The sequence below is a fragment of the Hypomesus nipponensis genome, chromosome 13 (genome assembly GCF_054491055.1).
Source record: "Hypomesus nipponensis isolate SF chromosome 13, ASM5449105v1, whole genome shotgun sequence".
Classification (NCBI taxonomy): Eukaryota; Metazoa; Chordata; class Actinopteri; order Osmeriformes; family Osmeridae; genus Hypomesus; species Hypomesus nipponensis.
This window is the reverse complement of record NC_140373.1, coordinates 585,508-597,500: the sequence shown is the minus strand read 5'-3', so window position 1 is coordinate 597,500 and position 11,993 is coordinate 585,508. Positions and strand designations below refer to the sequence as shown.

General features: G+C 47.0%; 1 protein-coding gene across 1 annotated transcript in view; it reads left to right on the top strand.

Annotated features, from left to right (window-relative positions):
- The window catches only part of doc2a (double C2-like domains, alpha), a 14,196-nt gene extending 2,762 nt beyond the window's left edge, over positions 1–11,434 (top strand). The window contains 6 exon segments of the mRNA XM_084670256.1: positions 3,850–3,976; positions 4,318–4,377; positions 6,315–6,508; positions 8,652–8,733; positions 9,472–9,568; positions 10,010–11,434. Coding sequence (XP_084526382.1) covers positions 3,850–3,976; positions 4,318–4,377; positions 6,315–6,508; positions 8,652–8,733; positions 9,472–9,568; positions 10,010–10,146 — 697 coding nt within the window. The 3' untranslated portion in view covers positions 10,147–11,434.
- The last annotated feature ends 559 nt before the right edge of the window (positions 11,435–11,993 follow it).

The following is an 11,993-nucleotide window of genomic DNA, read 5'->3' as shown; positions in this document are numbered from 1 at the left end:
AAACAAGAAGCACACATTGTGAACAACCCAAAATAAGTGCCAAAGAGAAGAACCATAAGAGCATGTAGTTAAGCAAGTTACAATTAAACAACATGAATCTCTAAGTGCAAGTGTACCTGTAGAAAAAAGCAGCAACAGTAAAAATAAATATAAGATGAACTCAAATAGAATATTTTGCAGCGAATACAGCAGTTTAAAGTAGTTACCACTAACCAACAAGAGCAACAAGTCTCTAAGCAAGAGTCATTGTGATCCTTGAGGAAACTAGCATTGGGTTCAACAAACCATTCCTAAGTACCGTTGTACTCCCAGAACAAGTGCGTCTTGAGCCTTCTCTTGAAGGTGAAGAGACAGTCTGTGTCTCTGATGGAGGTGGGGAGTTGATTCCACCACTGGGGTGCCAGGCAGGAGAAGAGCTTGTGTTGGGACCGGGCGGTCTTGAGCGGTGGGACCACCAGGCAGTTGTCTGAAGAAGACTGTAGATGGCGGGTGGGGATGTAAGGCTGCAGGAGAGACTTGATGTAGTCGGTTGCAGTCCCGTTCACTGCTCGGAAGGTCAGTACCAGGGTCTTGAATCTGATGCGGGCCGTGATGGGTAGCCAGTGGAGGGAAATGAGGAATGGAGTAACGTGGGAGCGTCTGGGTAGGTTGTAGACCAGGCGTGCCGCTGCGTTCTGAATCCTCTGAAGAGGGCGGAGTAAATATGAAGGAAGGAGCAGACTATTTCTGTCCTGTGGGAAATGAGATTAGACCCACCAGGAGCAGCATGGGGGAGGACAGGTGAGGCAGGGCAGCCAGGCCTTTATTAGAAGATGCAACTTCCTGCAAAGCGGAGGAAGGGACCAGGCTGGCTTCCTGTATCCTGTATCTCTTCCTGTCCTCAGGAGCTGTTAAACTGGAGAGCGGGCTGCTCTCTTCAGATAAGGCTTCTGACTGGAGGCACTCCAGGGAAACCTTCACAACTATTAAAGAATCCGTTCTACTTCCTGGTAGAACTCGCTGACGGAATGTGCTTCATGTTGGGGAAAAAAACTTGTATTAGGATTAGGACAAAGGAGCTGAGTTTCCATTTGACAACTGGTCACTGTCCCAGTTGGAGGTTGCTGATGTATTCTGCAGTTTGTGGGTTGGGGTATGCGGACCGTGGTTGGTCCGTACACATCCCCCTGAATCTAGATTAAAGCTGCAGGGATGATACACAGACGAGATAGATTTGTGATGTTTGACTCTAAAGTAGTAAAGGTTAGATTACTAACACGCTGCGGCCATGGACAGCAGGCTGCTCATGTTGGTTTTCTGGATCGACAGAGCAACAACCATGCAGGCATGGAGGGAGGGATGGAGGCATGGAGGCATGGAGGGAGGGAGGCATGGAGGGAGGGAGGGCACAGCATGGATGGCTTCATGTACACATCCTGTTAAGGTACGTCACTGCTTGCTGATTGGACGAGTGCGTGCTGGTTCATAACACTAACTCAGCTTGCGGATTAAATTGAAGCAGCGTTTTCCTGGTTTAAGTGCCCTCGTGTTTCTGAGGAGCTGGAAATGTCAGCTGTCACTTTAATAGGAAAATAATGGTGTCTCTCCCTCCTTCTCCTCCCCTCAATAACTTAACTCCCTGACTTCTCGCTCTTTCTAATACGCATTCTTCTCTCCCTCCCTCCATCTCTTTCCCTCCAACTCTCTCCCTCGATGTTTCTCTCTCCATCTCTCTCCCTTTCATTCTCCATCTCTCTTCCCTCCATATGTCTTCCTTCCATCTCTCTCCCTTTCTCTCTCCATCTCTCTCCCTCTCCCTTTCTCTCTTCATCTCCCTCCCTCTCTCCTACTCTGGGTCATTGTGTTGTGAAGGCTAAACAGTCAATTCACTGACATTACCTTTGGGGCCTCCGATGTCGATTGAATGGTTTCCCAGGGCAACTAGCCCTTGTGACTGCATACAGTGTCATATCACCTGTGTTCCTGAAGCTGAACACGGACGTATCTTGCTTCCTTGGTAATTGATTTAGCTAAAGAGGGAAATAAGATGGTTTGCATTCTCCCTGCCCCCACCACCTTTCTTTCTCACACACACACACACACACACACTAAAACGTGGGCACACACACACAGTCTGCCTCTGCACACACAAACTTAAATCCTGTTCCTCTCTTCTCTAACTCTCCCTGCCTCCCTCCCACTAGCCCTAACCCTCACACCACATTCTGTACACACACTTCCTATCCTCCTCTCCTCCTCTGACACGTGTGGGGTGGGTTATCTCCATAGCGCCATAAAAACCCTCAGAGGGAAGGAATCCAGAGCATATCCTCTCTCAGGATCAGGTGACAGTTCTCTGCATGTTCATGATGGCTGCTCATGTGTGATATGGTCCTTGGCCCTGGACTCAATTTAAATGTTATCAATTCAGCAGATGTTTTCATGCAAAGCAATATAAAAAGCATGTAGAATGAAGATAGCAGATCAAGGATTGTAAGTGGAGTTCTAACAGTATTTTGGTGGTCAGAGTCAAGGAACGGTCTGTATTTGCCAGACACACTGTAAAGTAACATTTCAGCTACCAGACACAGTGTAAAGTAACATCTCAGCTACCAGACACAGTTTAAAGTAACATCTCAGCTACCAGGCACAAGGTAAAGTAACATCTCATCTACCAGACACAGTGTAAAGTAACCACATCTTCTCTACCAGACACAGTGAAAAGTAACATCTCAGATACCAGGCACAGTGTAAAGTAACCATATCTCAGCTACCAGGCCCAGTGTAAAGTAAGATCTCAGCTACCAGACACAGTGTAAAGTAAGATCTCAGCTACCAGGCCCAGTGTAAAGTAACATTTCAGGTACCAGACACAGTGTAAAGTAACATCTCATCTACCAGACACAGTGTACAGTAACATCTCAACTACCAGGCACAGTGTAAAGTAACATCCCAGCTACCAGACACAATGTAAAGTAACGATATCTCAGCTACCAGACGGTGTAAAGAAACCATATCTCGGCTACCAGGCCCAGTGTAAAGTAACATCTCAGCTACCAGACACAGTGTAAAGTAACCATATCTCAGCTACCAGACTGTGTAAAGTAACATCTCAGCTACCAGGTGGGATGCAAAAATAACAATATCTCCACTACAGTGCAGAAATGACATCTTAACTTCATTGCATCGTACAGTGCAGAAAAAAACACATTATATCTGAAGGCTGTTCAAGATATCAAACACAACGTGCTGGGTACCTCATTTAAATCTGCAGTTATTACAGAAGTAATGTGCTGCTAAGTGCTGCCTCCAGTCCCATCCAGCCCAGAGAGGCATCAGGCCTCTCTCTCTCAGTCTCTCCACGGGTCTGTTTACATCGTCGACATGAATCATGATGAGGGAGTTAATCATGAGTCATCATCTCTACTGACCCTGAAGCATACCTGCTGCTCTCTCTTTTAAACTTTGTTATTTTCTAATTATCTATCCCTTCCTCCTTCTCTTTCCAACATGTTCTCCCTCTCTCTCTCCCTCTCTCTCTCTCTGTCTCTCTCTCCCCCCCCCTCTCTCTCTCTCTCTCTCTCTCTCTCTCTCTCTCTCTCTCTCTCTCTCTCTGTCTCTCTGTCTCTTTCTCTCTCTCTCTCTCTCTCTCTCTCTCTCTCTCCTCTCTCTCTGTCTCTCTGTCTCTTTCTCTCTCTCTCTCTGTCTCTCTCTCTCTCTCTCTCTCTCTCTCTCTCTCTCTCTCTCTCTCTCTCTCTGTCTCTCTCTCTCTCTCTCTCTCTCTCTCTCTCTCTCTCTCTCTCTCTCTCTCTGTCTCTCTGTCTCTTTCTCTCTCTCTCTGTCTCTCTCTCTCTCTCTCCCCCTGGTCAGAGTGTCGGTGTGTGATGAAGACAAGCTGACCCATAATGAGTTCATCGGAGAGTCCAGGGTGGCACTGCGACGCATCAAACCTGACCAGACCAAACACTACAACATCTGTTTGGAGCACCCGCCCCCGGTAGGGGGGAGAGGGGGAGGGGGGCAGTGGGGGGCCAGGAACAACAAAGGAGAGGGAATATGAGAGAACTTGAGAAACAAAAAGATTAAGAAATTAAAGGGAGAGAGAGAGAGGGAGAGAAAGAGAGAGAGAGAGGGAGAGAGAGAGAAAGAGAGAGAGGACGGATGAGTGGATGATACACATCCAAGACTGAAGCTCCTCAGACAGATGGGGCTTTAACCATGGTAGCAGCTAATATCCCTCCCCTTGCTCTCCCCTCCCTCTCTTCACCTCACCCCTCCCTCTCTCCCATTTCTCTCCCTCCTCTCTCCCCCTCCCTCCCCCTCCCTCTCTCCCCCCAGCTTCCGTCTCCCTCGGCCATGAGTGCAGCCCTGAGAGGAATCTCCTGCTACCTGAGAGAGGTAACCACAACAAATACTTTCTGTCTGCTACATCTCTCTCTTTGTCTCTACCTCTGTCTCTCTCTCTATACCTCTATCTCTCTCTCTCTACCTCTCTTTGTCTCTACCTCTGTCTCTCTCTCTCTGTGTCTACCTCTGTGCCTCTCTTTCTCTTTAATGTGTCTGTCATCTTCATCTGTCTGGTGTACCTGGGTGTTTCTGTTCACATGCAGCAGTCTGATCCATATCTTGTTTATTTGTGTGTATCAATGTTCCACTTCCAGGTAGTGTTTACCTGCTGGTCTGAACTACACAGCCTCTAATGACTTCTGTCTGAGACACACTAATGTGAGCCAGCACTCAGACAAGGACAACACCATCTGATCTCAATGAGAACTGAGAGAGAGGCAGAGAGAGAGAGAGAGAGAGGTAGAGAGAGAGGTAGAGAGAGAGAGGTAGAGAGAGAGCGCGGTAAAGACAGACAGAGGTTCAGAGAGAGGTAGAGAGAGAGAGTGGTAGAGACAGACAGAGAGAGAGGTAGAGAGAGAGAGAGCGGTAGAGACAGACAGAGGTTCAGAGAGAGGTAGAGAGAGAGAGTGGTAGAGACAGACAGAGAGAGAGGTAGAGAGAGAGCGCGGTAAAGACAGACTGAGGTTCAGAGAGAGGTAGAGAGAGAGAGTGGTAGAGACAGACAGAGAGAGAGGTAGAGAGAGAGAGCGGTAGAGACAGACAGAGGTTCAGAGAGAGGTAGAGAGAGAGAGCGGTAGAGATAGACAGAGAGAGAGGTAGAGAGAGAGAGCGGTAGAGACAGACAGAGGTTCAGAGAGAGGTAGAGAGAGAGAGTGGTAGAGACAGACAGAGAGAGAGGTAGAGAGAGAGAGCGGTAGAGACAGACAGAGGTTCAGAGAGAGGTAGAGAGAGAGAGTGGTAGAGACAGACAGAGAGAGAGGTAGAGAGAGAGAGTGGTAGAGACAGACAGAGAGGTAGAGAGAGAGAGCGGTAGAGACAGACAGAGAGAGAGGTAGAGAGAGAGAGAGGGAGATAGGTAGAGAGAGAGAGGTAGAGAGAGCTGTAGAGACAGACAGAGAGAGGTACAGAGAGAGGTAGCGAGAGAGGTAGGTGGTGATGAATAGAGGGCTGATGTGAGAGGAGTGGGGAGGCTAGCATATTGATCCCTTCTTTCAGCCCTCCAGGAGTAGGACGAGAGGTGGAGAGATCTGGGGAACGGGAGAGCTTCAGGGGAGACCGAGTGGAGGACCGAGCAGCTGTTAGTCACGCTGTCCTCTCTTAACCAGACTGGCTCTGGACTGACTGAGGGACAGAGGACATTGTTCACACCCAGAGTGGAGAATGAGTTGGGTCTCGCTGCAGTACATGTGGTTGAGGAGGAAAATGCGCCACTTTAAAATAGCATAAGTCCTCCCTCTATAAATAGTCCCACATACATGTGATGCCCTGAGCCAACAGTGACTCATCCTCTGTTCTGAGACGCTCTATCACTCTTCAGGGTGTTTCTGAGTGGCTGTTCGGTCGCTCTCCTCCCTCTCTCTATCTATCCCTCTCTCTATCCCTCCCTCTCTCCGTCCTAACGGACATGCAGGGAACCAGAACACTCCATGTGGAAACTGCAGCACCTCCAGTTGTTACAGCATTTAGATTTCCAGGGAAGTATTTAATGGATAAAAAGTTGTTTTTCCTCCTCCTGACCTCTGCAACGGTCAGTCATCTGTCCCCTGTGACAGGCTGTCAGGCTGCTGGGGGCCAGGGGCCTGACCACACTGTCAGGAGAGGATCCTCCATCCTGAAGAGATAAAGGTCATCGTTCAGACGGTCTGGTGGCACCGTGCCCGCATTCTGTTCCTCTCCTGTTCCTCATCTGGGCTTCCAGGGTTTCTCTTCCTGATTGTTCTGTTGCTCTCTCGCTGATGTGTCCCTCCCCCCCCCCCCTCCCCACCCAGTGGGAGACTGAGCAGCAGCGGAGCATGGAAGAGAGGGGCCGGCTGCTGCTGTCCCTGCAGTTCTTCCCCCCACCAGACGAGGGCGATGTGAAGGATAAGGAGCGCGCCCGCGGGGGGCTGTGTGTGGGCGTGCGGCGCTGCGCTCACCTGGCTGCTATGGACGTCAACGGCTTCTCTGACCCCTACGTCAAGACGTCAGTACATTCTCCCCCTCTCCTCTTCTCCTCCCATCCTCTCTTCCTCTCATCCACTCATCTCGTCCACTCATTTCATCCTCTCATCCCCTAATCCTCTCCTCCTCCCATCCTCTAATCATCCTCCCACACTTGAATCCCCCATCCTCTCATCTACCTGTCAGGAAGTAAATTAAAGAATCTTTTTGATTCTGTGTAGAATTGTTGTCTCATCAGAGTAAGGTTCTATCTAAAACAGAAAAGGTTTCCAAGGTTTTTTCTCAGAAGGTTCTCCAACAGAACCTACATAGGAACCGTAGAATCAAGGTTCCACGAGATAAAGGAACATTCATAGAATTGAAGAACAATGTTGTTTTCATATCCAGTCAGTATTCTGCTCATGTCTGAAGCTGTTGAGGACTTCTGACAGAGACATGACACCCCCCCTCTGCTGTGAAAACCCATCTGCTCCTGGAACACAAGGTGTCTCCTGCAGCAGTGTGTGTGTGTGTGAGTGTGTGTATGAGTGTGTGTGTGTGTGTGTGTGTGAGAGAGTGTGTGTGTGTGTGTGTAGCAGCTCCACTAGCCAGGGCCTGGACAGCCTGGAGGAACATCAGCTCCACTTCAACCACAACTCACAACAGCACTGATCCACCTGAAGGTGTTGCTTGCAAGTGTAACAGCCGGCTGGCTCATTTAGCCAGTTGTCGATTATGACCATGAGTTTCATGGTTGTGGGAGAGCTGGAGGGTTATTAGGATGTTCATTGTAGGAGCAGGTTGTGCAGCAATCTCAAGTATTTTATTGGTCTCTGCTTTGTAACAGAAGAATTGTAATGTGAGTGTGTGTGAGTGGGTGCAGGCGTGTGTGAGAGAATGTAAGTGTGTGTTTGAGTAGTACAGTTATGTTCAGCTTAATGATGCATGCTGACAGCGAGAATCCTCTTGTGTTCTCAGGACTGTAAAGAGCCTGCAGGCAAATATCATAGCCACCTATATCTCCCCCTCTGCTTTTCTCTATCCGTCTGTCTGTCTCCCCCCTCTCCCTTTCTCTCCCTCTCTCTGTTTATCTCAACTATGTATATATCACCCCCACCTTCTCTCTCCCTCCCTGTTTCTCTGCTTCCCTTTTTCTCTCTGTATCTATCTCTCTCTCTCTCTCTCTCTCTCTCTCTCTCTCTCTCTCTCTCTCTCTCTCTCTCTCTCTCTCTCTCTCTCTCTCTCTCTCTCTCTCTCTCTCTCTCTCTCTCTCTCTCTCTCTCTCTCTCTCTCTCTCTCTCTCTCTCTCTCTCTCTCTCTCTCTCTCTCTCTCTCTCTCTCTCTCTCTCACACACACACACACACACACACACACACACACACACACACACACACACACACACACACACACACACACACACACACACACACACACAGTTTCTAGGATAAGCATGACAAACCAGCTATTTCCCCTTGAGGTTCAAGAATAAACTTGGCATACCAAAGAGATGCTCCGTGTTCTCCTCACCCACACACTCCCTCGATCATGCTGCAGCGTGTTCTTACCCTCTCTTTCTTACTTTCCTTTTTTTCAAATGTTATTCATGTTTACTCCCTCACACCTTACCCTTTGATTGCTTTTATTACACACATGCAGTGGTACATTCTAATCTCAGCATCCTCCCTTCCCCCTACCGCCATCTCTCTTTCTCTCCCTCCACCATTCCTCTTTTCTCCCTCCATCCCTCACTCTCTCTCTCCTCCCCTTCTCCTCTCCCTCCCTCTCTCGCCCTCTTTCTCCCTCCCTCTCTCGCCCTCTCCCTGTGTAGTGGTTAGTGTCAGCTGTGTTGCCGTCTGTCTCTGCAAGTGTTGGAGTGTGTGATGGTGCAGGAGGGGGGAGAAGGAAAGAAGGAAGGGTGTGGAAGAGGGGATGGAGGAGGGGAATGAAGGATGGAGGGGTGTGTAGGAGGGGGATGAAAGGATGGTGGATGGAGGGAGTGGAGGGAGGAAGGGGTGGAAGGAGGAGGGGGTGGAGGGAGGAGGGGGTAGAGAACCAGGCTGATGGAAGGATCAGCCAGGGATCAGAAGCTGCAGCTGTGGTCATACATGACACATGCTTAGCTCTCTGTGGTCATACATGACACACGTGTGTCTCTGAAGACATGACAGTCTCTCTCCTCTCACAGGTATCTCAAGCCAGACGTGCAGAAGAAATCCAAGCACAAAACAGCTGTCATAAAGAAGACCCTCAACCCAGAATTTAACGAGGTAGGAAATGTGTGTGTGAGTACAAGTGTGTAAACATGCATCTGTGTGTGTGCGTGTCAGCATACATGTGTAAACATGTGTGAAAGAGAGAGACAAAGTGTGTTTTATAATCCAAAATTATAATAAGATTGTTGGCGTGTGAAACTGTGGCTGTGAGACTGTTTCTCATCTAATGAGTATGAGGCAGTGCCTCCTGTTAGCAGAATCAGACAGAATATGAGGCAGTGCCTCCTGTTAGCAGAATCAGACAGAATATGAGGCAGTGCCTCCTGTTAGCAGAATCAGACAGAATATGAGGCAGTGCCTCCTGTTAGCAGAATCAGACAGAGTATGAGGCAGTGCCTCCTGTTAGCAGAATCAGACAGAATATGAGGCAGTGCCTCCTGTTAGCAGAATCAGACAGAGAGCGCTAAACAGAGTTTAGAAAACAAACAAAACAAAGTAAGTCCCTGTGGTCAGTTTATTTACTAACCACAGCTGAAGACAATCCCTCCAGCAGACTGCTGCCGTAAGTGTAACAGAGTGACACCTCAACCCAAGACTACACCCAGGGACCACAGGTTTAAAGAACTAGCTCAGTGGTACAGCATGTGGATGGTTAGGGTTAGTGGTTACAGCATGTGGATGGTATATAGTTTGATGGTTAGAACATTTGACTGTATGAATGTATGTGTGTAGGATCAACATCCTCGTTATTGAATGACCTTTGACCCTCTGACCTCTGGGTTGGGACCTCAGGAATTCTTCTACGAGATCTCCTTTACAGAGCTGTCCTCCAAGACCCTGGAGGTCACAGTCTGGGACTACGACCTCGGGAAGTCCAACGACTTCATTGGTGAGAATCTACATTCACACGCGCTCGCACATGCACGCTCGCACATGCACTCTCTCTTCATGATGCAGGCTTCCTGAGGACCGGCTACAGTCTGGTTTGAGAACACATTTGTTAACCGAGACTTTTTTTCCAGCCAACAAACAGTTTTTAAAGATGGATTAATTCAATTTGAGAGTCAGTGAGTCAGGTGGGTGAGCGGTTAGAAAATCGGGCTAGTAATCAGAAGGTTGCTGGACATTGTGTCCTTTGGCAAGGCACTTCACCCTACGTTCCTCGGAGGGGGGAATGTTCCTGTACTCACTGTAAGTAGCTCTGGATAAGAGCGTCTGCTAAATGTAAATTTGAGGTGAAAGATCCAACTGATCCCAGGGTCATCTCCACCTGCCACGTACTGTTCCTGTAAAACTGACCCTAATGAGCTGGGTTTGTTTTGTGTTGAAGGGGGCGTGTCCTTGGGCTGTCACTCACAGGGAGATGCGCTGCAGCATTGGATAGACTGCCTGAAGAACAAAGGCCAGAGGATGGAGCGATGGCACACACTGACCAATCAGCTGCCTGGATCCTCCCTCCAGGAATAACCAGGAAGTCCACACCTCCAGCTGGACAACAGCCTGGAGGGCCAGGGCCTTCTTTCTGCATGACTTGAACAATTTGTGCTCTATTTAGACTTTGCATCAGAAGAAGTCATGATACTAAATGTTCTGCAAGAACCAAAATGTTGGTTTAAATGAGTTGGAGATGATTAAGTGAGTAATGAAGGATGGAACACAACTTTGTGTTTCAGAGCGTTCCTGAAGAAGAGATCTCTTCTCAGTTCATTTGCATCTAAATTATCCAAAACCATTTTCCTGCCTACTGTGGAGAAAAAGATAATTAAAAGTCAGCAAGAAAATATTTGAGGGGAAAAAGAAAATCATACTTATTTTTTCATTTATCTGGAATTATTGAAATGCCATGGTTTGTTTACGCTTTTGAAAATTGGATTTGGATTCGGTCATTAACTCGCGGGATCTATTTTGACCTGGGTGAAGTGTCGCTCAGCCTCCCTCTTCTACACACCTCGGTGTCGCAATAACATGTCGCCCGATGATGCTTCCGAACAATTCTAAGTGGTCTTAATAATTGTAGACGTTTTGTATCAACGGATTTAATTACCATCGAACTGCCTGCAGATGGTAATTTATTAAAAAGTGCAAGTAATAATATGATAATTGGTTCTTCCAAATTGGTGGTTTCTGTGTTAGCTATATGCATGTTCGATGTACAAAGAATTAAACCACTCTTGTCTAATTTACTATAGCAAACCCTTCTGTTTGAGAGGCATTTCAGAGTGGGCTCGTCTGTGTGGAAAGTCTTCAGTCTGACCCAGACCTGATGACTGGACTCATGAACATGTGTTAGAGTGGAGCACTCCAAACAAGTACTGTTTTTTGTTCTTCTTCCTCTATCAAATATTTGCGATTTGCACAGTTGTTAATTCAAACGTCTGATTCAGAGTAAAAATGTTATGTTCAAAACACTCTGCTGCTACAGTTATATTATGATTTTCTGTTGAAACACGTCTTGATTCTGACTGGATGGCTCCAGGCTTGATCCAGTTGGGAGTCCTCCAGTGTAGAGCCCGGGCAGTGGTCATCGGGTCATGTTTTGGGGCGTTCGTAATTATTTAATTTGTAATTAATGAATAGGCTCATTAAGCCCAGCTCTTGGGGCTTCAGTTGATGTGTTGGCTGCAGATCTCTGGTGCTGTTTGTGCTCAGTGATGTCAAAGCTGCATGCTGAAGTACAGTGGTGTGAATATGTACATATGTATTGTTGTGTATAACTGGCTCTTACTGTTTGTCTTTGTACCAACTGAACTTGTGTTTTGACTTTTTACATAAAAACATAATGTGTTTTGGTGTTGCTTGTGTCTTTTTCCTGGCCTGTGTCGGAGATGTTGGAAGTATTTACAGAGGAATCGCCTTTCCAGCCTCAGCCAAAATTCTGAAAATTCCATTTGATGTTAGAATATTATATTAATATGTATATTCATATATATATATACATATACATGTATTTTCATATTCAATCATACACCTTAGATGTTAATACCATATTGAAGAGAAGAACTAGTTTTTTTTAATTATATAAATAAATATATGATTACCTAAGGCAAATAAAAATGTATCAAGGAGATTTCTGGCCAGCTTTTTTTTACAAAAATCTTCCCCGTCCGCCATACTTAATCAGACAACTTTATTTTCAACCACTTTAAGTCCAAGATAGAGGAAAACTATATGAAACATACATGCATCAGTGGGCAATGTAGAACAGAAGACAGATTAGAAAAATCTTCTTTTAATTAAAAGGTATGATGATTCTAGTGATTAGTGGAACATTAAAAAAAACAAAGAATTCCTCTCCCCCAAAAGGAGGTAGCTAG